Below are 26,934 nucleotides of genomic sequence, written 5' to 3'. Positions count from 1 at the left end.
ACTCGGTGCAATATTACACATGATCTTACCAGGTACACTGTATATAACTAGTGTCTGTCGGGTACCGTGCAACTAGTATACTCGGTGCAATATTACACATGATCTTACCAGGTACACTGTATATAACTAGTGTCTGTCGGGTACCGTGCAACTAGTATACTCGGTGCAATATTACACATGATCTTACCAGGTACACTGTATATAACTAGTGTCTGTCGGGTACCGTGCAACTAGTATACTCGGTGCAATATTACACATGATCTTACCAGGTACACTGTATATAACTAGTGTCTGTCGGGTACCGTGCAACTAGTATACTCGGTGCAATATTACACATGATCTTACCAGGTACACTGTATATAACTAGTGTCTGTCGGGTACCGTGCAACTAGTATACTCGGTGCAATATTACACATGATCTTACCAGGTACACTGTATATAACTAGTGTCTGTCGGGTACCGTGCAACTAGTATACTCGGTGCAATATTACACATGATCTTACCAGGTACACTGTATATAACTAGTGTCTGTTGGGTACCGTGCAACTAGTATACTCGGTGCAATATTACACATGATCTTACCAGGTACACTGTATATAACTAGTGTCTGTCGGGTACCGTGCAACTAGTATACTCGGTGCAATATTACACATGATCTTACCAGGTACACTGTATATAACTAGTGTCTGTCGGGTACCGTGCAACTAGTATACTCGGTGCAATATTACACATGATCTTACCAGGTACACTGTATATAACTAGTGTCTGTCGGGTACCGTGCAACTAGTATACTCGGTGCAATATTACACATGATCTTACCAGGTACACTGTATATAACTAGTGTCTGTCGGGTACCGTGCAACTAGTATACTCGGTGCAATATTACACATGATCTTACCAGGTACACTGTATATAACTAGTGTCTGTCGGGTACCGTGCAACTAGTATACTCGGTGCAATATTACACATGATCTTACCAGGTACACTGTATATAACTAGTGTCTGTCGGGTACCGTGCAACTAGTATACTCGGTGCAATATTACACATGATCTTACCAGGTACACTGTATATAACTAGTGTCTGTCGGGTACCGTGCAACTAGTATACTCGGTGCAATATTACACATGATCTTACCAGGTACACTGTATATAACTAGTGTCTGTCGGGTACCGTGCAACTAGTATACTCGGTGCAATATTACACATGATCTTACCAGGTACACTGTATATAACTAGTGTCTGTCGGGTACCGTGCAACTAGTATACTCGGTGCAATATTACACATGATCTTACCAGGTACACTGTATATAACTAGTGTCTGTCGGGTACCGTGCAACTAGTATACTCGGTGCAATATTACACATGATCTTACCAGGTACACTGTATATAACTAGTGTCTGTCGGGTACCGTGCAACTAGTATACTCGGTGCAATATTACACATGATCTTACCAGGTACACTGTATATAACTAGTGTCTGTCGGGTACCGTGCAACTAGTATACTCGGTGCAATATTACACATGATCTTACCAGGTACACTGTATATAACTAGTGTCTGTCGGGTACCGTGCAACTAGTATACTCGGTGCAATATTACACATGATCTTACCAGGTACACTGTATATAACTAGTGTCTGTCGGGTACCGTGCAACTAGTATACTCGGTGCAATATTACACATGATCTTACCAGGTACACTGTATATAACTAGTGTCTGTTGGGTACCGTGCAACTAGTATACTCGGTGCAATATTACACATGATCTTACCAGGTACACTGTATATAACTAGTGTCTGTTGGGTACCGTGCAACTAGTATACTCGGTGCAATATTACACATGATCTTACCAGGTACACTGTATATAACTAGTGTCTGTTGGGTACCGTGCAACTAGTATACTCGGTGCAATATTACACATGATCTTACCAGGTACACTGTATATAACTAGTGTCTGTTGGGTACCGTGCAACTAGTATACTCGGTGCAATATTACACATGATCTTACCAGGTACACTGTATATAACTAGTGTCTGTCGGGTACCGTGCAACTAGTATACTCGGTGCAATATTACACATGATCTTACCAGGTACACTGTATATAACTAGTGTCTGTCGGGTACCGTGCAACTAGTATACTCGGTGCAATATTACACATGATCTTACCAGGTACACTGTATATAACTAGTGTCTGTTGGGTACCGTGCAACTAGTATACTCGGTGCAATATTACACATGATCTTACCAGGTACACTGTATATAACTAGTGTCTGTTGGGTACCGTGCAACTAGTATACTCGGTGCAATATTACACATGATCTTACCAGGTACACTGTATATAACTAGTGTCTGTTGGGTACCGTGCAACTAGTATACTCGGTGCAATATTACACATGATCTTACCAGGTACACTGTATATAACTAGTGTCTGTCGGGTACCGTGCAACTAGTATACTCGGTGCAATATTACACATGATCTTACCAGGTACACTGTATATAACTAGTGTCTGTCGGGTACCGTGCAACTAGTATACTCGGTGCAATATTACACATGATCTTACCAGGTACACTGTATATAACTAGTGTCTGTCGGGTACCGTGCAACTAGTATACTCGGTGCAATATTACACATGATCTTACCAGGTACACTGTATATAACTAGTGTCTGTTGGGTACCGTGCAACTAGTACACATGATCGTGCAACTAGTATACTCGGTGCAATATTACACATGATCTTACCAGGTACACTGTATATAACTAGTGTCTGTCGGGTACCGTGCAACTAGTATACTCGGTGCAATATTACACATGATCTTACCAGGTACACTGTATATAACTAGTGTCTGTCGGGTACCGTGCAACTAGTATACTCGGTGCAATATTACACATGATCTTACCAGGTACACTGTATATAACTAGTGTCTGTCGGGTACCGTGCAACTAGTATACTCGGTGCAATATTACACATGATCTTACCAGGTACACTGTATATAACTAGTGTCTGTCGGGTACCGTGCAACTAGTATACTCGGTGCAATATTACACATGATCTTACCAGGTACACTGTATATAACTAGTGTCTGTCGGGTACCGTGCAACTAGTATACTCGGTGCAATATTACACATGATCTTACCAGGTACACTGTATATAACTAGTGTCTGTCGGGTACCGTGCAACTAGTATACTCGGTGCAATATTACACATGATCTTACCAGGTACACTGTATATAACTAGTGTCTGTCGGGTACCGTGCAACTAGTATACTCGGTGCAATATTACACATGATCTTACCAGGTACACTGTATATAACTAGTGTCTGTCGGGTACCGTGCAACTAGTATACTCGGTGCAATATTACACATGATCTTACCAGGTACACTGTATATAACTAGTGTCTGTCGGGTACCGTGCAACTAGTATACTCGGTGCAATATTACACATGATCTTACCAGGTACACTGTATATAACTAGTGTCTGTCGGGTACCGTGCAACTAGTATACTCGGTGCAATATTACACATGATCTTACCAGGTACACTGTATATAAAACTAGTGTCTGTCGGGTACCGTGCAACTAGTATACTCGGTGCAATATTACACATGATCTTACCAGGTACACTGTATATAACTAGTGTCTGTCGGGTACCGTGCAACTAGTATACTCGGTGCAATATTACACATGATCTTACCAGGTACACTGTATATAACTAGTGTCTGTCGGGTACCGTGCAACTAGTATACTCGGTGCAATATTACACATGATCTTACCAGGTACACTGTATATAACTAGTGTCTGTCGGGTACCGTGCAACTAGTATACTCGGTGCAATATTACACATGATCTTACCAGGTACACTGTATATAACTAGTGTCTGTCGGGTACCGTGCAACTAGTATACTCGGTGCAATATTACACATGATCTTACCAGGTACACTGTATATAACTAGTGTCTGTCGGGTACCGTGCAACTAGTATACTCGGTGCAATATTACACATGATCTTACCAGGTACACTGTATATAACTAGTGTCTGTCGGGTACCGTGCAACTAGTATACTCGGTGCAATATTACACATGATCTTACCAGGTACACTGTATATAACTAGTGTCTGTCGGGTACCGTGCAACTAGTATACTCGGTGCAATATTACACATGATCTTACCAGGTACACTGTATATAACTAGTGTCTGTCGGGTACCGTGCAACTAGTATACTCGGTGCAATATTACACATGATCTTACCAGGTACACTGTATATAACTAGTGTCTGTCGGGTACCGTGCAACTAGTATACTCGGTGCAATATTACACATGATCTTACCAGGTACACTGTATATAACTAGTGTCTGTCGGGTACCGTGCAACTAGTATACTCGGTGCAATATTACACATGATCTTACCAGGTACACTGTATATAACTAGTGTCTGTCGGGTACCGTGCAACTAGTATACTCGGTGCAATATTACACATGATCTTACCAGGTACACTGTATATAACTAGTGTCTGTCGGGTACCGTGCAACTAGTATACTCGGTGCAATATTACACATGATCTTACCAGGTACACTGTATATAACTAGTGTCTGTCGGGTACCGTGCAACTAGTATACTCGGTGCAATATTACACATGATCTTACCAGGTACACTGTATATAACTAGTGTCTGTCGGGTACCGTGCAACTAGTATACTCGGTGCAATATTACACATGATCTTACCAGGTACACTGTATATAACTAGTGTCTGTCGGGTACCGTGCAACTAGTATACTCGGTGCAATATTACACATGATCTTACCAGGTACACTGTATATAACTAGTGTCTGTCGGGTACCGTGCAACTAGTATACTCGGTGCAATATTACACATGATCTTACCAGGTACACTGTATATAACTAGTGTCTGTCGGGTACCGTGCAACTAGTATACTCGGTGCAATATTACACATGATCTTACCAGGTACACTGTATATAACTAGTGTCTGTCGGGTACCGTGCAACTAGTATACTCGGTGCAATATTACACATGATCTTACCAGGTACACTGTATATAACTAGTGTCTGTCGGGTACCGTGCAACTAGTATACTCGGTGCAATATTACACATGATCTTACCAGGTACACTGTATATAACTAGTGTCTGTCGGGTACCGTGCAACTAGTATACTCGGTGCAATATTACACATGATCTTACCAGGTACACTGTATATAACTAGTGTCTGTCGGGTACCGTGCAACTAGTATACTCGGTGCAATATTACACATGATCTTACCAGGTACACTGTATATAACTAGTGTCTGTCGGGTACCGTGCAACTAGTATACTCGGTGCAATATTACACATGATCTTACCAGGTACACTGTATATAACTAGTGTCTGTCGGGTACCGTGCAACTAGTATACTCGGTGCAATATTACACATGATCTTACCAGGTACACTGTATATAACTAGTGTCTGTCGGGTACCGTGCAACTAGTATACTCGGTGCAATATTACACATGATCTTACCAGGTACACTGTATATAACTAGTGTCTGTCGGGTACCGTGCAACTAGTATACTCGGTGCAATATTACACATGATCTTACCAGGTACACTGTATATAACTAGTGTCTGTCGGGTACCGTGCAACTAGTATACTCGGTGCAATATTACACATGATCTTACCAGGTACACTGTATATAACTAGTGTCTGTCGGGTACCGTGCAACTAGTATACTCGGTGCAATATTACACATGATCTTACCAGGTACACTGTATATAACTAGTGTCTGTCGGGTACCGTGCAACTAGTATACTCGGTGCAATATTACACATGATCTTACCAGGTACACTGTATATAACTAGTGTCTGTCGGGTACCGTGCAACTAGTATACTCGGTGCAATATTACACATGATCTTACCAGGTACACTGTATATAACTAGTGTCTGTCGGGTACCGTGCAACTAGTATACTCGGTGCAATATTACACATGATCTTACCAGGTACACTGTATATAACTAGTGTCTGTCGGGTACCGTGCAACTAGTATACTCGGTGCAATATTACACATGATCTTACCAGGTACACTGTATATAACTAGTGTCTGTCGGGTACCGTGCAACTAGTATACTCGGTGCAATATTACACATGATCTTACCAGGTACACTGTATATAACTAGTGTCTGTCGGGTACCGTGCAACTAGTATACTCGGTGCAATATTACACATGATCTTACCAGGTACACTGTATATAACTAGTGTCTGTCGGGTACCGTGCAACTAGTATACTCGGTGCAATATTACACATGATCTTACCAGGTACACTGTATATAACTAGTGTCTGTCGGGTACCGTGCAACTAGTATACTCGGTGCAATATTACACATGATCTTACCAGGTACACTGTATATAACTAGTGTCTGTCGGGTACCGTGCAACTAGTATACTCGGTGCAATATTACACATGATCTTACCAGGTACACTGTATATAACTAGTGTCTGTCGGGTACCGTGCAACTAGTATACTCGGTGCAATATTACACATGATCTTACCAGGTACACTGTATATAACTAGTGTCTGTCGGGTACCGTGCAACTAGTATACTCGGTGCAATATTACACATGATCTTACCAGGTACACTGTATATAACTAGTGTCTGTCGGGTACCGTGCAACTAGTATACTCGGTGCAATATTACACATGATCTTACCAGGTACACTGTATATAACTAGTGTCTGTCGGGTACCGTGCAACTAGTATACTCGGTGCAATATTACACATGATCTTACCAGGTACACTGTATATAACTAGTGTCTGTCGGGTACCGTGCAACTAGTATACTCGGTGCAATATTACACATGATCTTACCAGGTACACTGTATATAACTAGTGTCTGTCGGGTACCGTGCAACTAGTATACTCGGTGCAATATTACACATGATCTTACCAGGTACACTGTATATAACTAGTGTCTGTCGGGTACCGTGCAACTAGTATACTCGGTGCAATATTACACATGATCTTACCAGGTACACTGTATATAACTAGTGTCTGTCGGGTACCGTGCAACTAGTATACTCGGTGCAATATTACACATGATCTTACCAGGTACACTGTATATAACTAGTGTCTGTCGGGTACCGTGCAACTAGTATACTCGGTGCAATATTACACATGATCTTACCAGGTACACTGTATATAACTAGTGTCTGTCGGGTACCGTGCAACTAGTATACTCGGTGCAATATTACACATGATCTTACCAGGTACACTGTATATAACTAGTGTCTGTCGGGTACCGTGCAACTAGTATACTCGGTGCAATATTACACATGATCTTACCAGGTACACTGTATATAACTAGTGTCTGTGGGTACCGTGCAACTAGTATACTCGGTGCAATATTACACATGATCTTACCAGGTACACTGTATATAACTAGTGTCTGTTGGGTACCGTGCAACTAGTATACTCGGTGCAATATTACACATGATCTTACCAGGTACACTGTATATAACTAGTGTCTGTTGGGTACCGTGCAACTAGTATACTCGGTGCAATATTACACATGATCTTACCAGGTACACTGTATATAACTAGTGTCTGTTGGGTACCGTGCAACTAGTATACTCGGTGCAATATTACACATGATCTTACCAGGTACACTGTATATAACTAGTGTCTGTCGGGTACCGTGCAACTAGTATACTCGGTGCAATATTACACATGATCTTACCAGGTACACTGTATATAACTAGTGTCTGTCGGGTACCGTGCAACTAGTATACTCGGTGCAATATTACACATGATCTTACCAGGTACACTGTATATAACTAGTGTCTGTCGGGTACCGTGCAACTAGTATACTCGGTGCAATATTACACATGATCTTACCAGGTACACTGTATATAACTAGTGTCTGTCGGGTACCGTGCAACTAGTATACTCGGTGCAATATTACACATGATCTTACCAGGTACACTGTATATAACTAGTGTCTGTCGGGTACCGTGCAACTAGTATACTCGGTGCAATATTACACATGATCTTACCAGGTACACTGTATATAACTAGTGTCTGTTGGGTACCGTGCAACTAGTATACTCAGTGCAACTAGTATACTCGGTGCAATATTACACATGATCTTACCAGGTACACTGTATATAACTAGTGTCTGTTGGGTACCGTGCAACTAGTATACTCGGTGCAATATTACACATGATCTTACCAGGTACACTGTATATAACTAGTGTCTGTCGGGTACCGTGCAACTAGTATACTCGGTGCAATATTACACATGATCTTACCAGGTACACTGTATATAACTAGTGTCTGTCGGGTACCGTGCAACTAGTATACTCGGTGCAATATTACACATGATCTTACCAGGTACACTGTATATAACTAGTGTCTGTCGGGTACCGTGCAACTAGTATACTCGGTGCAATATTACACATGATCTTACCAGGTACACTGTATATAACTAGTGTCTGTGGGTACCGTGCAACTAGTATACTCGGTGCAATATTACACATGATCTTACCAGGTACACTGTATATAACTAGTGTCTGTTGGGTACCGTGCAACTAGTATACTCGGTGCAATATTACACATGATCTTACCAGGTACACTGTATATAACTAGTGTCTGTTGGGTACCGTGCAACTAGTATACTCGGTGCAATATTACACATGATCTTACCAGGTACACTGTATATAACTAGTGTCTGTGGGTACCGTGCAACTAGTATACTCGGTGCAATATTACACATGATCTTACCAGGTACACTGTATATAACTAGTGTCTGTCGGGTACCGTGCAACTAGTATACTCGGTGCAATATTACACATGATCTTACCAGGTACACTGTATATAACTAGTGTCTGTTGGGTACCGTGCAACTAGTATACTCGGTGCAATATTACACATGATCTTACCAGGTACACTGTATATAACTAGTGTCTGTCGGGTACCGTGCAACTAGTATACTCGGTGCAATATTACACATGATCTTACCAGGTACACTGTATATAACTAGTGTCTGTCGGGTACCGTGCAACTAGTATACTCGGTGCAATATTACACATGATCTTACCAGGTACACTGTATATAACTAGTGTCTGTCGGGTACCGTGCAACTAGTATACTCGGTGCAATATTACACATGATCTTACCAGGTACACTGTATATAACTAGTGTCTGTCGGGTACCGTGCAACTAGTATACTCGGTGCAATATTACACATGATCTTACCAGGTACACTGTATATAACTAGTGTCTGTCGGGTACCGTGCAACTAGTATACTCGGTGCAATATTACACATGATCTTACCAGGTACACTGTATATAACTAGTGTCTGTCGGGTACCGTGCAACTAGTATACTCGGTGCAATATTACACATGATCTTACCAGGTACACTGTATATAACTAGTGTCTGTCGGGTACCGTGCAACTAGTATACTCGGTGCAATATTACACATGATCTTACCAGGTACACTGTATATAACTAGTGTCTGTTGGGTACCGTGCAACTAGTATACTCGGTGCAATATTACACATGATCTTACCAGGTACACTGTATATAACTAGTGTCTGTCGGTACACTGTATATAACTAGTGTCTGTCGGTACACTATATATAACTAGTGTCTGTCGGGTACCGTGCAACTAGTATACTCGGTGCAATATTACACATGATCTTACCAGGTACACTGTATATAACTAGTGTCTGTCGGGTACCGTGCAACTAGTATACTCGGTGCAATATTACACATGATCTTACCAGGTACACTGTATATAACTAGTGTCTGTCGGGTACCGTGCAACTAGTATACTCGGTGCAATATTACACATGATCTTACCAGGTACACTGTATATAACTAGTGTCTGTCGGGTACCGTGCAACTAGTATACTCGGTGCAATATTACACATGATCTTACCAGGTACACTGTATATAACTAGTGTCTGTCGGGTACCGTGCAACTAGTATACTCGGTGCAATATTACACATGATCTTACCAGGTACACTGTATATAACTAGTGTCTGTCGGGTACCGTGCAACTAGTATACTCGGTGCAATATTACACATGATCTTACCAGGTACACTGTATATAACTAGTGTCTGTCGGGTACCGTGCAACTAGTATACTCGGTGCAATATTACACATGATCTTACCAGGTACACTGTATATAACTAGTGTCTGTTGGGTACCGTGCAACTAGTATACTCGGTGCAATATTACACATGATCTTACCAGGTACACTGTATATAACTAGTGTCTGTTGGGTACCGTGCAACTAGTATACTCGGTGCAATATTACACATGATCTTACCAGGTACACTGTATATAACTAGTGTCTGTTGGGTACCGTGCAACTAGTATACTCGGTGCAATATTACACATGATCTTACCAGGTACACTGTATATAACTAGTGTCTGTTGGGTACCGTGCAACTAGTATACTCGGTGCAATATTACACATGATCTTACCAGGTACACTGTATATAACTAGTGTCTGTGGGTACCGTGCAACTAGTATACTCGGTGCAATATTACACATGATCTTACCAGGTACACTGTATATAACTAGTGTCTGTTGGGTACCGTGCAACTAGTATACTCGGTGCAATATTACACATGATCTTACCAGGTACACTGTATATAACTAGTGTCTGTTGGGTACCGTGCAACTAGTATACTCGGTGCAATATTACACATGATCTTACCAGGTACACTGTATATAACTAGTGTCTGTCGGGTACCGTGCAACTAGTATACTCGGTGCAATATTACACATGATCTTACCAGGTACACTGTATATAACTAGTGTCTGTTGGGTACCGTGCAACTAGTATACTCGGTGCAATATTACACATGATCTTACCAGGTACAACAGAGGCTGTTGTAACAGCCATCCAAGTTCCCAAGGTCCCGTTTGACGTCACGTACAGTCAGTAACGAGTGTGACCCCCATGAGAGTCAAGTACTGCCTGGCACCTCCTGCCTATCGAAGCAATCAGATGACGGATGACATCCTGCGGAATTGTAGCCCACTCGGCCTCCAAAGCGGCAGCCAGCTGTTGTAGTATCTGAGGTTGGGGTTGTCGTCGTCGCAAACGTCTATCCAGTTCATCCCACAAATGCTCGATTGGGTTTAAATCTGGGGATTTGGAGGGCCATGGAAGAACATTGATGTTGTTGTTTGCTAGGAAGGCTGTGGTGATGCGCACTGTATGAGGACGGGCGTTGTCCTGCTGGAAAACAGTGTTGCCGTTGGCCATGTTGGGGACGACGTACGGGCGCAAGATCTCGTCCACATAGCGCTGTGCTGTCAAGTTCCCCCTGATGTGCACCAAGTCTGTCCTGGCATTGTAAGAGATGGCTGCCCACATCATCACACTTCCTCCACCAAATCTGTCCACTTCCTGTATGCAATTGCGTGCAAAATGTTCACCTCTTCGGCGGTAGACACGTGCCCTTCCATCCTGTCTGCAGAGCATGAATCGCGATTCGTCGCTGAACCACACGTGTCTCCATCGTCTTTGAGGCCATACCCTGTGTGCTTGACACCATTGTAGTCGAAGCTGTCGATGCTGCTGTGTTAAAATGACGCCTCTAACAGGACGTCTGGGTTGCAATCCTGCCTCTCGTAGACGGTTCCGGACAGTCTGGTCAGAGATCCTACGCAGTCCCGGTATTGCAGATTGAGTGGAGGTAGCCGTGGTTGTCCTTTGGTGTAGGTGGCGCAACCGGATGTAGCGATCCTGGGCAGGAGTGGTGACACGTGGTCTACCGGATCTGCGAAGGTCACGTGTTGATCCATGCGCCTGGTAGCGGATCCATAATCTTGAAATGGTGCTAGGGTACACATTGAAAAGCCTCGCAACCTCTGATTGGGATTCGCCTGCTTCCAATTGTCCGACGGCGTTGTTCCTCTTTGCTTCATTCAGTCTTGGCATTGTGAAAGCTACGCTGACAGTTTTAAACAGTACCGCCAAGTCCTGAACACTGCACTTTTATAGGGCTTCTTGTGCCTCTTGCACGTGCACACCATGTCGACCGTTCAAATCGCTGAATTGACCGCAGGTGCGGTTTTGCGATTGTTAACTTTTTCACACCTGTCTTCAAGGTCATCAAATTCCGAACAACTTTGCTGGTGAAAATGCATTTGGTACACTCCATTACACAACATACTTAGCGTTCGGAACACAATGTTTCCACACATCCATATTTATTAGGAAAATTTAATTTTTGCGTTACTTTTTTTGAAGAGTATATGTATGAATAACAATGGTATTCATGTAAAATATTAAAAACATTATTATGATTTATGTACTTTTTGGAAATAGTTAATGAGTTAATAATATCATTATGGTGTTAAGTCTGTATTAGACAATGTACAACAATCATTGTAATATGTCTTCTTTTACCTTTAGCATTCAAATGTGGTGTTATATATCTTTAAAGGTTAGAATCTAATTGGATGCATTTTAGCATTCAACTATGGTGTTATATAATTTTTTTAAAGTTTAAAATCTGATTTGATGAACTTTAGCATTCAACTGTGGTGTTATATCATTTTTAAAAAGTTTAAAATCTGAATGGATGAACTTTAGCATTCAACTATGGTATTATATCTTTTTAAAAGGTTTAGAATCTGAATGGATGAACTTTAGCATTCAACTATGGTATTATATCTTTTTTAAAGTTTACAATCTGATTGGATGAACTTTAGCATTCAGCTGTGGTGTTATATCTTTTTTCAAAGTTTACAATCTGATTGGATGAACTTTAGCATTCAGCTGTGGTGTTATATCTTTTTTCAAAGTTTACAATCTGATTGGATAAACTTTAGCATTCAACTATGGTGTTATATCTTTTTTTAAAGTTTAAAATCTGATTGTATGAACTTTATTATTCAACTATGGAGTCTGGGGCAGAGCCAGAGAGGAAAAAATGCTGAGGCAAACCCAGACCTGTGAAATAACTATCAGTGTCATGGGAAAAATAAAATAAATGTGGGGAAATTCCAGACAAGGCAAACGCCTCGTCTGCCTTATGCTGGCTATGCCATTGGGTGTTATATCTTTTTTTAAAGTTTAGAATCAAGATTGGATAAACTTTTGCATTCAACTTTGGTGTTTTATCTTTTTTTAAAGTTTAAAACCAGATTGAATGAACTTTAGCATTCAACTATAGTGTTATATCTTTTAAAGAAGTTTACAATCTGATTGAATGAAAGTCTGTCTGTTGATGTGATTATAATGTGGTGTGTTTGTGTATTATTTAGGATTGTTCCTTCTCCCAGCTTCTGCTGTTGATTTCAAAGCCTGGTTTGGTGAAGACTCCAGTGGGCGGGCCTACGCTTTGGATCTGGTGAGGATAACATACAAAGTTATTTTTCAAATACGGAAGAATCTCATTGCCTCAAATGTGGAATGATCAACCATACTTTTTCCAGTAATATGCACTGAAGGTTCAAACTAACATTTGGGTCAGTTATTAGTTAATGCAGGTTAATCATTGTTATGTTTACATGTTGTTTACACAATTTTAAATTCACATGAACAAACCAATGGGTTATGTAGTGAACTGCTATGATTAACAACTAATTGTTAATAATTTAGGATCATCAGAAGTTTAATAATATATTCAAAAATACAAATTGGATAATACTATCTCATGGAAAAATCACATTGTTTTGAATACATTTTGAATGTTCTTGTGGCACAGAACCATGGTATAAGTGTGTTAGGATTAGGTAACTCACCAGCTAAACAAATATAACTCACATAATGAAACAATTGGTTACCACACCTGTGTAAAAAAAAAAAAAACAACTGACATCCGATATTTAAGATTTTGAAATGTTGTCCCCAGTCAGCCATCTCTTGTACAGTTATGTCTTTCTAGTTTGAGTGAAGTCAGTGTAATTAGGGTACCATAACAATATCTGACACCATATAACCATAAATAAAATGTGTTGAGTGCATTGTTAAATAAAACATTTCCTTTTCCATAACAATATTTTACCTGAACAGATTAGGCGAGTGCTTGTCCAACAGAGCTAAATACCACTCGTAATATTGTTATCACAGAATCGTTTTAATCGTCTCAACAGAGCTAAATCCCACTCGTATTATTGTTATCACAGAATTGTTTTAATTGTCTCAACCAAAGAAGGTTGATGCATGATCACAATTTCCTGTAAATCAATATAGTAATTAAATAAAAGTTTTATTTATATTATTTTTACTCCTCTTTTATTTCAGACAGGCAAGCGAGGCTTTTTCCTGACTGGTCTTGTCTTCATCGCCATAGGAACGGGAGGAATCAAAGCTAATGTCGGTCCGTTTGGAGCTCAGCAAGTCGAAAAACTGGGTGATGTAGCAGTGCAGACTTTCTTTAACTGGTTCGTTCATCATTACAGACTTTCTCTAATTCATTTATTAATTATTACAGATTTTCTCTAACTGATTTATTAATCATTACAGACTTTCTATATCTGATCACAGACTTTCTCTAGCTGATTTATTAATCATTACAGACTTTCTCTAACTGATTTATTAATCATTACAGACTTTCTCTAACTGATTTATTAATCATTACAGACTTTCTCTAGCTGATTTATTAATCATTACAGACTTTCTCTAACTGATTTATTAATCATTACAGACTTTCTCTAACTGATTTATTAATCATTACACACTTTCTCCAACTGATTTATTAATCATTACAGACTTTCTCCAACTAATTTATTTATCATTACAGACTTTCTCTAACTGTTTTATTAATCATTACAAGACTTTCTCTAACTCATTTATTAATCATTACAGACTTTCTCTAACTCATTTATTAATCATTACACACTTTCTCTAACTGATTTATTAATCATTACAGACATTTCTATAACTGATTTATTAATCATTACAGACATTTCTATAACTGATTTATTAATCATTACAGACTTTCTCTTAACTGATTTATTAATCATTACACACTTTCTCTAACTGATTTATTAATCATTACAGACTTTCTCCAACTGATTTATTTATCATTACAGACTTTCTCTGTTTTATTAATCATTACAAGACTTTCTCTAACTCATTTATTAATCATTACAGACTTTCTCTAACTCATTTATTAATCATTACATACTTTCTCTAACTGATTTATTAATCATTACAGACTTTCTCTAACTGATTTATTAATCATTACAGACTTTCTCCAACTGATTTATTAATCATTACAGACTTTCTCCAATTGATTTATTAATCATTACAGACTTTCTCCAATTGATTTATTAATCATTACAGACTTTCTCTGACTGATTTATTTATCATTACAGACTTTCTATAACTGATTTCTTAATCATTACAGACTTTCATTCACTGGTTTGTTAATCATTACAGATTTTCTTTAGTCTTTCCTTCCAATTCTCTTCTTTTTTTTTCTTTTTAAAACATGATGGACATTATTATTTAATGGAAATTGAAGATTTGTAAAGGATGTATTCGCGGAAAATAACTGATAATACAGACTTTGTAGTAGATGATGGATGGATTACTCGTCGATTGAAAGTGAAAATAAACTGTCATAAACAATGATGTCATTGGATCGTTATCGTAGGGTTTTAATTTAATATTAATAAGTTCTTTTGTAAATTTTATTTTGGTAATTAGACTCACTAATATGTTAAATTAGTGGGGGGTTACAATTTGAGGTTGAATAATGTAGGTTTAAAATTACGTATTTCACATTGGAAAGCTGGGTGGATCAGAGTTTATGAGTTTGTTTTCTATCATTATAGATTTTCTTTTAACTAGTTTCTTTTTTATCAAATGTTACAGACTTTCTTTAACTAGTTTGTTTCTCATTACAGACTTTCTTTAACTAGTGTGTTCATCAGGTCAGGTCAGGTCATAGGGTTTTACGTGCACATTCAGAACAAGCTGTTGTAGCGCACGCCTGTCATGGGCACAAGAGCCGGCCTTGGCCGGCTCCTCCATCCATGACAGGAAAGGTGGGGGGAGGGGAGAGGAGGGACCGCCTGCACTGGCAGGTGCAAGGGAGCACCAGCAGCCCGATCGAATCGGTAGCAGGCGGGTGAGCGTGTGTTCATCATTACAGACTTTCTTTTATAAAGCATCAGAATTGTTATATTCAAAATCCAAAAATGTGATCTGTTAACATTGTTTGTCAAGGACTCCATTTTGTGTGTGTGTATATATATGTATGTTTTAATAAAACACTAAAATGAGTGACTACAGTTTTTGACACCCATGCAGTAAACTTTGCTACATAATAGCCAGTTTAGTGCTAATTTTAAGTGCAGACATAGTATTAAAAAGGTATCTATTTGCATAACAACTGTCTGTGTATAAACAATGATATATTTCAGAACTGAATGTGTATGCCTGTGAAAGCATGTCTCCCTATGCTATATAAGACAGAAACATGTTGATAAGATTCAAACAATTTGTTTTAATTGTTCTCCAGGTTTTACTGGTTCATCAACGTGGGTGGTCTGATCGCCTTCTCTGCCGTGTCCTACATTCAACAGGAAGTCAGCTTCTCTTGGGGCTACCTCGTACCATTGATCAGCATGATTGTCGCAATTCTCATCTTCCTCTTCTCCAGACGTTGCTATGCTCATTTGGAAGTTCAAGGTGGCATATCACTTCTGTTAACCAACACCCAGGGCCCCATTCCATGAAGCGATCTTAACCCTAAGATCACCATAACGGCACAGCTAACATATGCACTTAAGGTGATCTTAGCACTAAGATCGCTTTGTGGAACAGGGCCCCGAATCATAGCTGATATATCAGCAAATGATAAATAGTTTGTTTTGCTTTGCTAGTCAAATTTGTTATCAGTAAAATAATGGAAAATCATTTTCTAACTGCACATGAAAGAGTTAACAGTAAATTACTTTACTAAATGTTGCCTTTATAGTACATTTTATTTTAATTATTATTGTATTACTGCGACAGACAAACAGCCTCAGGCTTAATAGACTTTTGTGTTTATGCCACTGGCTGCTGTTGCCATAGAGTCATTCTGAAATAATTCTGGGTTATGCCCATTATTTATTTGTTTTTTTGTTATTTATTTATTTATCGTTTGTTTCTTTGTTTGTTTATTTATTCTTTTTTTTTTTTTTTTTTTAGGAAGTGTTCTGACAACAGTATTTAAGATCTGTCACACTGGCTGTGAGAAATCTGAGAAGAAGGTGAAGTTTTTCGACAAGGCGCGTACGTCGCATGGTGGAAAGTTTGATGATTACACGGTGGATGGTCTCATCTGTGCTCTACGAGTCCTGCCCATTTTCCTCCTTGTCATAATATACTGGGCTGTGTATTCTCAGGTGTGTGTATACTCACATTATAACTCATTTAGGTGTGTCATATGAAATTAAACAATGATGGTTAGTGTTTTATTCATACAGCAAGATTATATAAATGATGTACCGACTCTGTAAAAGTATGATTCCAAAACATTCTCAATACCCATTGCGTGATGCCGATCACTTGCACGGATATATAGAAGTCAAACAAAATAAAAATAAATTATTCTTTCCTCCCTTCAGGAGTTAAATTATGGAACAAATTAGCGATGAATACTAGAAATTATTTATCCATAAGTTGCTTTAAAAAACATTTAAAATATTACACTGTCATCTTCACCTAAGTATTAGCGACCTTAACAAACATAAATTTACAGGTTTTTTCTCAGATAATCCAGTCTGTGTCTGTGGTTATCCTATTGAGAATTCTGAACATTTCTTACTCCAATGTCCAATCCATGACAGACAACATAGACAATTTCTATCTGCCTATTTTAACCTAACTACAAAACACTTCTACTTGAAAACTCAAATTTCGACGATCAAGAAAATGTTGAGATGTTCAAAATGATTCAAAAGTTTATAGTTGCAAGCAAATGCTTTAACAATTTCTCTCTCTCTCTCTCTCTCTCTCTCTCTCTCTCTCTCTCTCTCTCTCTCTCTCTCTCTCTCTCTCTCTCTCTCTCTCTCTCTCTCTCTCTCTCACATACAAACACACACACACACATCCCCAACCACAATCTTCACTTCTTCTGTCTACTTGTTGTTTTAAATCAATTGTATTATTTTGTCTGCCATGTAAAATGTGTGATTGTCAAATGTAGGGAGAAACCTTAATATAGGCATCGCCTGTCAATCCCCAACGTTAATACAAACATTAATAAATATTGTTTAAAAAAAAAATTGGTAAAAATATTATACATTTGTGAAATTCATTTCATGAAAGTGGTATAAAACATATTCCATACAAATATAATTTAATAAATAATGGCTTGTATAATTTGTTATTATATTTAATAAATAGTGGGATTGTATCATAGTGGGATTGTATCATTTGTTATTATATTTAATAAATGGTGGGATCGTATCATTTGTTATTATAGTTAATAAATGGTGGGATCGTATAATTTGTTATTATATTTAATAAATAGTGGGATGGTATAATTTGTTATTATAGTTAATAAATAGTGGGATGGTATAATTTGTTATTATATTTAATAAATGGTGGGATTGTATCATTTCTTATTATATTTAATAAATGGTGGGATTGTATCATTTCTTATTATATTTAATAAATGGTGGGATTGTATCATTTGTTATTATATTTAATAAATAGTGGGATGGTATAATTTGTTATTATATTTAATAAATAGTGGGATTGTATAATTTGTTATTATAGTTAATAAATAGTGGGATTGTATCACTTGTTATTATAGTTAATAAATAGTGGGATTATATAATTTGTTATTATATTTAATAAATGGTGGGATTGTATCATTTGTTATATTTAATAAATGGTGGGATTGTATCATTTGTTATTATAGTTAATAAATGGTGGGATTGTATTGTATCATTTGTTATTATATTTAATAAATGGTGGGATTGTATCATTTGTTATTATATTTAATAAATGGTGGGATTGTATCATTTGTTATTATAGTTAATAAATAGTGGGATTGTATAATTTGTTATTATAGTTAATAAATAGTGGGATTGTATCATTTGTTATTATATCTAATAAATAGTGGGATTGTATCATTTGTTATTATATCTAATAAATAGTGGGATTGTATATCATTTGTTATTATATTTAACTTTGTCTGTGTTGGAATGCCGCCATGGACTGAGCCTTTTTGTGACGTCAAACACTGCACAGTAAAACTAATAACACTGCAGTAAAACTAATAACACTGCAGTAAAACTAATAACACTGACAGTAACACTAATAACACTGACAGTAACACTAATAACACTGCGCAGTAAAACTAATAACACTGCGCAGTAAAACTAATAACACTGCAGTAAAACTAATAACACTGACAGTAACACTAATAACACTGACAATAACACTGACAGTAACACTAATAACACTGCACAGTAAAACTAATAACACTGACAGTAAAACTAATAACACTGTGCAGTAAAACTAATAACACTGACAGTAAAACTAATAACACTGCAGTAAAACTAATAACACTGACAGTAACACTAATAACTGACAGTAACACTAATAACACTGACAGTAACATTAATAACACTGTGCAGTAAAACTAATAACACTGTGCAGTAAAACTAATAACACTGTGCAGTAAAACTAATAACACTGACAGTAACTAATAACACTGACAGTAACACTAATAACACTGTGCAGTAAAACTAATAACACTGTGCAGTAAAACTAATAACACTGACAGTAACTAATAACACTGACAGTAACACTAATAACACTGTGCAGTAAAACTAATAACACTGTGCAGTAAAACTAATAACACTGTGCAGTAAAACTAATAACACTGACAGTAACTAATAACACTGACAGTAACACTAATAACACTGTGCAGTAAAACTAATAACACTGTGCAGTAAAACTAATAACACTGACAGTAACTAATAACACTGACAGTAACACTAATAACACTGACAGTAAAACTAATAACACTGCAGTAAAACTAATAACACTGACAGTAAAACTAATAACACTGTGCAGTAAAACTAATAACAATGCACAGTATACTGACACATCGACAACGTAATTAAATTGACAACGCACCACATTAAGTGTTGACAATTCAGCAGGTCAGGTCTCGGGTGGTATAAACCTTTCTGACAGTGATTCATCACAGCTGTCAAAATACTCACTGAGTTCAGTCTTCTGCGGGTTGAGATTTGTGAAACAAGTCTTGGAAGTGGCAGTCTTCTTAAACTAGGAAGATTACTCATCCTGGAAAGTGGCAGTCCTCTTGACAAACTAAGAACAATGCCTCGTCCTGTGTAGTGGCAGTCCTTTTTATAAATTAGGAATTATATCTCTCCTGGACAGTGACAGTCCACATGACAAACTAAGAAGCATGTAGCTTCCTGGGTAGGGGCAGTCCTCTTCACAAACTAGGAAGGAGTATTGTCCTGGACAGTGACAGTCCTAATAAATTAGAAAGGATTTGTTATCCTGGGCAATGATCCTCTTGACAAACTATAGTCTGTTCCATTCTCCTATAGAAATGCTTTTTGTAAATAATTTCAGTTTGGTTTGACACAAGAAAAAAAGTAAAAGTGTTTTGTTAATAACAAACAACTACAATTTTGTGTGTGCAATTAAAAACATTCGGTTCAGAACTAAATAAAACTGTAATATATACCATATTAAGAAAATGATGCTTACAGCGTTATGGTCACCATTTTGGTTTATGGACTGGTAGTCTTGATACGAAATAACTCTATTTGATTAATTTCACCACAGACAAATCAACAAGAAAATAATCAAGAATTATCTTATATAGCAAGACTACACCAGTCCATAAAACAATTTTTTTTTTTTTTTATTGCACACACAAATGGTAGTTTTGTGTTATTTCCAATACATTTTTGACAAACTAGGAAGGATGTATTATCCTGGGTAGTGCCAGTCCTCATGGATGGAGTGCCTGATGGTGATGCATCAAACAGTCATGATTTTGTCCAAACTTCCTTTACACAGTCTCTTGCAACTACTGGATGTCAAACATTTTATAATTGTGACATAGTCTTAGGGGAACCAGCAACCAGGGCCGGATTTAGACCTTGGGGGGCCCGGGGCACCTCAGGTTTGAGGGTCCCTCAACATAGACACTAATTTTATAATTATTACATTTTTTATAAAGGAAGTCCTTAGTCTAGGGGCCCCTCTGGCAAGGGGGGGGGGGCAATTGCCCCCTTTGCTCTATTATAAATCCGGCACTGCCCACTACATTTTTCCATTAGCAGCAAGAGATCTTTTATATGCACTTTTCCACAGACAGGACAGAACGTACCATGGTCTTTAATATGTCAGTTGTGGACCACTGGTTGGAATGGGGGAAAACAGTAAGAGAATCTGTCCACCAAGGGTGTTCATGCCATTTTCCATCACAATGACAGTTTTTAATTCATAGGCAATTTGTTAATTCTTAGTATGATCAAATAGCACCAGCAAGCACCTTCACCAACTTGCAGCTGTGGACCAAACCATGGAGCACATCCAACAGCAGTGCCCAACCTATCAGGGTTTGAAACAATCTGAGTGGCCTATTGAAACAACCATACACACCAAACTCTGTGATTACAGAGGAGAACTGGAAAAGACCTCATTTCATTTTACAGACTGGACTACTGGTGTAGCTTGTGAAAGAATGTTTTTTTGTTTAAAAGCAAATTGTTCTAACATTTTCATTTTATTTCAGATGACATCCACATTTTTCCTTCAAGGAGAGAGGCTGAATGTCGCGATAGGGGATGGGAAGTTGCCGGTGGCCATCTTGAATGTTTTCAACACCATTGCTATTTTGATTCTGATTCCACTCGTAGACCGGCTAGTTTATCCGTTTTTTACCCGAATTGGCCGACCACTCACTCACCTAAAACGCATGGGTAAGAAAACCTCTTCTAGTTTCTTCTTTGCATAAATCTAGTAGTGGTGTATTGTTCAGTGTAAAATGTGTCAGTTATGCAAATTCAAATTCACCATTTCAGATTCTGAAAGTTACTTTCCCAACATTTTATTAAGGAAACTGTTCTGTAATGATTTGCAGTATGTAAAAAAATTTATTTTGCTTAAACTTACTGCTAGAAATAACGTAATTAAAATGTCCCTCAATTAAATTTTGACATAATTCATTAGGTTATGCAAATATAAGGAATCAATGCCAATATTTTCAAAGCTATATTAGTGCTATGTTATCGTAAAACCATCGAAAGCTAAGGTGAGTGTCGTGGTGACATCATATAGCCTACAACGGTTTTATGATATCATAGCAGTAAGAAATGTTGAGAAATATATATCCAGGTGGATGGAACCTGTCATGTGAACACTTTGTAGGTATTGGTTTCCTTCTTGCCGCGATGTCTGTGATTGCTGCAGTAAGAAATGTTGAGAAATGTATATCCAGGTGGATGGAACCTGTCATGTGAACACTTTGTAGGTATTGGTTTCCTTCTTGCCGCGATGTCTGTGATTGCTGCAGTAAGAAATGTTGAGAAATGTATATCCAGGTGGATGGAACCTGTCATGTGAACACTTTGTAGGTATTGGTTTCCTTCTTGCCGCGATGTCTGTGATTTCTGCAGTAAGAAATGTTGAGAAATGTATATCCAGGTGGATGGAACCTGTCATGTGAACACTTTGTAGGTATTGGTTTCCTTCTTGCCGCGATGTCTGTGATTGCTGCAGTAAGAAATGTTGAGAAATCTATATCCAGGTGGATGGAACCTGTCATGTGAACACTTTGTAGGTATTGGTTTCCTTCTTGCCGCGATGTCTGTGATTTCTGCAGTAAGAAATGTTGAGAAATGTATATCCAGGTGGATGGAACCTGTCATGTGAACACTTTGTAGGTATTGGTTTCCTTCTTGCCGCGATGTCTGTGATTTCTGCAGTAAGAAATGTTGAGAAATCTATATCCAGGTGAATGGAACCTGTCATGTGAACACTTTGTAGGTATTGGTTTCCTTCTTGCTGCGATGTCAGTGATTTCTGCAGTAAGAAATGTTGAGAAATGTATATCCAGGTGGATGGAACCTGTCATGTGAACACTTTGTAGGTATTGGTTTCCTTCTTGCCGCGATGTCTGTGATTTCTGCAGTAAGAAATGTTGAGAAATCTATATCCAGGTGGATGGAACCTGTCATGTGAACACTTTGTAGGTATTGGTTTCCTTCTTGCCGCGATGTCTGTGATTTCTGCAGTAAGAAATGTTGAGAAATGTATATCCAGGTGGATGGAACCTGTCATGTGAACACTTTGTAGGTATTGGTTTCCTTCTTGCCGCGATGTCTGTGATTTCTGCAGTAAGAAATGTTGAGAAATGTATATCCAGGTGGATGGAACCTGTCATGTGAACACTTTGTAGGTATTGGTTTCCTTCTTGCCGCGATGTCTGTGATTGCTGCAGTAAGAAATGTTGAGAAATGTATATCCAGGTGGATGGAACCTGTCATGTGAACACTTTGTAGGTATTGGTTTCCTTCTTGCCGCGATGTCTGTGATTGCTGCAGTAAGAAATGTTGAGAAATGTATATCCAGGTGGATGGAACCTGTCATGTGAACACTTTGTAGGTATTGGTTTCCTTCTTGCCGCGATGTCTGTGATTGCTGCGGGAGTGCTGGAAATCTACAGGAAGGACGAGTTGCGGTCTAGTGGAGGAATCGTACAGCAGCTTGGGGGAGAGACTTTCAACTCGTCTCACATCACCCTGTTTGCACAGGTCCCGCAGTTCGCTCTCATAGGAGCCAGTGAAGTGTTTGCTAGTATTTCAGGTATGTAACCAGCATTTCAGGTGTGTAACGAGCATTTCAGATGTGTAATCAGCATTTCAGATGTGTAATCAGTATTTCAGATGTGTAACCAGCATTTCAGGTATGTAATCAGCATTTCAGATATGTAGTCAGCATTTCAGGTATGTAATAAGCATTTCAGATATGTAATCAGCATATCATGTATGTAGTCAGCATTTCAGGTATGTGATAAGCATTTCAGATATGTAGTCAGCATATCATGTATGTAGTCAGCATTTCAGGTATGTAACCAGCATTTCAGATATGTAGTCAGCATATCACATATGTAGTCAGTATTTCATGTATGTAGTCAGCATTTCAGATATGTAGTCAGTATTTCAAGTATGTAGTCAGCATATCATGTATGTAGTCAGCATTTCATGTATATAGTCAGAATTTCAGATATGTAGTCAGCATTTCATGTATGTAGTCAGCATTTCAGATACCTGTATGTAGTCAGCATTTCTAATATATAGTGAATATTTCAGGTATGTAGTCAGCATTTCAGGTATGTAATCAGTATTTCAGGTGTGTAACCAGCATTTCAGATATTAAGTCAGCATTCCAGGTATGTAGTCAGCATTTCAGATATGTAGTTAGTATTCCAGGTATAGTCAGCATTTCAGGTATAGTCAGCATTTAAGGTACATAGTCAACATTTCAGGTATGTACTCAGCATTTCAGATATGTAGCTAGCATTTCAGGTAAATAGCTAGTATTTATGGTAAATAGCTAGCATTTCAGATATGTAGCTAACATTTCAGGTAAATAGCTAGCATTTAAGGTACAAAATCAGCAGTTTAAGAATGTAGACAGTATTTCAGGTTTGTAGTCCATACTTCAGATACATAGCCAGCATTTTGGATAACTAGTTAGCATTTACCAGGTAAGATATATAACGAGCATTTCATATATGTAATCAGAAACAGTCACGTAAAAACAACCTAACTAAGAACTCCTGTTTTTGATACTGTTGCACCTAATAGCCGATGTATATTTTTGTGCTGGGGTGTCATTACACAGTCTGCTTGGTACTGTTGCACCCAATAGCCGATGTGTATTTTTGTGCTGGGGTGTCATTACACAGTCTGCTTGGTACTGTTGCACCCAATAGCCGATGTGTATTTTTGTGCTGGGGTGTCATTACACAGTCTGCTTGGTACTGTTGCACCCAATAGCCGATGTGTATTTTTGTGCTGGGGTGTCTGCTAATATCCATGGTGTTAAACATGTCTGCTTGGTACTGTTGAAGTATTATATCCATGTCATGTTTTGGGGCTTTTCTTTCAGCATTGGAGTTTGCCTTCACCCAGGTACCCCACTCCATGCAGGGACTAGTCACTGGTCTGTGCCTTGCTGCGTCAGGCCTCGGCAACTATGTGTCAATGGCAATCACCAACATTGTCGTAGCATCTACTCGCAGTGGTATGTTTGTGCCGTGTGCATGTTTATTAATAAGTGACAATTTATTTTAATTTGTAAATCATTTTCTTTACTGCAAGGCTCCAACTTAAGATTAATTTTTTTTTTCTTAAAGCAAACTGCTCACCTATAGCCATTTTTAGCATGTGTACCACAATTTTAACAACTTTAAATACAAAAAAACCTACATAATTAAAAACCAAAAATGATATGACATTTGCAGATCCGTGGTTTCCAGATGAAATAAATAACGGCAAAGCAGAAAACCTCTTCTTCCTGATTGGAGGACTGATGTTGTTGAATTTCATCATTTTCGTCTTTGTCGCAAGGGCGTACAAGTATCGTGATGTTGCAGGCAACCTCCCACCTGACAAGACAGTCACCGAGAATACTGACAACCCAAACACTAAATTATAATGGTTTACTTGAACATTTTAAAAGAATACAGCAGAAGATACGAATATTATTTTTTTAAATACTCACATGTAAATGGTAAAGTGCATTTTAAAAATCTATGCTGCTTTTGTGTAGAAGTATCCCATATGACGAAACGTTTACCCCTCTCTCTCACTCTCTCAGTCAAATAGTGTTGGAATGTCATATGGATCAGCAGTTATAATTGGTTTGCACTAACTGATCATTTTTCGATTATATAACCAGTTTGAATTATATGCACTGAAAAAACTATGAATTGTCAGGACTATTTACCAGTGGTGCTCTGTGCTCAGGGAGAGATCATACAAATCACTCATTCAGTATCTGGGGGCAAGACGTAGCTCAGTGGTAAAGCACTCAGTTAATGCGCGGTCTGTTTGGGATTGATCCCCGTCAGTGGGCCCATTGGGCTATTTTTCACTCCGGCCACGACTGGTACATCAAAGGCTGTGGTATATGCTATCCTATCTGTGGGATGGTGCATATAAAAGATCAGTTGCTGCTAATCGGAAAGAGTAGCCCATGAACTGGCAACAGCGGGTTTCCTCCCTCAGTATATGTGTGGTCCTTAACCAAATGTCCGACGCCATATAACCATAAATAAAATGTGTTGAGTGCGTCGTTAAATAAAACATTTCCTTCCTTCTATTCAGTATTCGTTTTCTTTCCTTACACATGAAGGAAAACCCAAACCGCAAACTATTTGCATCATCTGAACTAGAAACAATTCTAGTTCACATTTTTCGGCTACAATCAATTATGGAATGTTATGACCGATTATAATTATCACATGAGTAGAGCCCACCGATAAGTTTACGATTTTAATCAATCATTGGACCAGTATCGTGGTTAGGCCATCAGTCTATAGGCTGGTAGGTACTGGGTTCGGATCCCAGTCAAGGCATGGGATTTTTAATTCAGATACCGACTCCAAACCCCGAGTGAGTGCTCCGCAAGGCTCAATGGGTAGGTGTAAACCACTTGCACCGACCAGTGATCCATAACTGGTTCAACAAAGGCTATGGTTTGTGCTATCTTGCCTGTGGGAAGCACAAATAAATGATCCCTTGCTGCCTGTCGTAAAAAGAGTAGCCTATGTGGTGACAGCAGGTTTCCTCTATCCGATGATAAGATAAAAAATCAATGTGCTCTAGTGGCGTCGTTAAATAAAACAAACTTTACTTTTTTACTTTAATCAATCATTGGAGCATGACTAGGGTCAAGTATTAAAATAACCATAT

At 38.4% G+C, this 26,934-nt stretch overlaps 1 protein-coding gene across 2 annotated transcripts in view; it reads left to right on the top strand.

Annotated features, from left to right (window-relative positions):
• LOC121379242 (solute carrier family 15 member 4-like) overlaps nucleotides 1–26,137 on the top strand; it is a 35,737-nt gene extending 9,600 nt beyond the window's left edge. For both annotated transcript variants that reach the window (XM_041507762.1, XM_041507761.1), the window contains 8 exons: nucleotides 13,273–13,358; nucleotides 14,255–14,394; nucleotides 16,482–16,651; nucleotides 17,156–17,352; nucleotides 21,747–21,933; nucleotides 23,618–23,818; nucleotides 25,127–25,261; nucleotides 25,482–26,137. In XM_041507762.1, coding sequence (XP_041363696.1) covers nucleotides 13,273–13,358; nucleotides 14,255–14,394; nucleotides 16,482–16,651; nucleotides 17,156–17,352; nucleotides 21,747–21,933; nucleotides 23,618–23,818; nucleotides 25,127–25,261; nucleotides 25,482–25,675 — 1,310 coding nt within the window. In that variant the 3' untranslated portion in view covers nucleotides 25,676–26,137. The remainder of the gene's footprint in view (nucleotides 1–13,272; nucleotides 13,359–14,254; nucleotides 14,395–16,481; nucleotides 16,652–17,155; nucleotides 17,353–21,746; nucleotides 21,934–23,617; nucleotides 23,819–25,126; nucleotides 25,262–25,481) is intronic.
• Nucleotides 26,138–26,934: the final 797 nt, after the last annotated feature.

The sequence above is a fragment of the Gigantopelta aegis genome, chromosome 8 (assembly GCF_016097555.1).
Source record: "Gigantopelta aegis isolate Gae_Host chromosome 8, Gae_host_genome, whole genome shotgun sequence".
NCBI lineage: Eukaryota > Metazoa > Mollusca > Gastropoda > Neomphalida > Peltospiridae > Gigantopelta > Gigantopelta aegis.
Note: the sequence above shows the minus strand (reverse complement) of the source record. Positions and strands in the feature narration are given on the sequence as shown.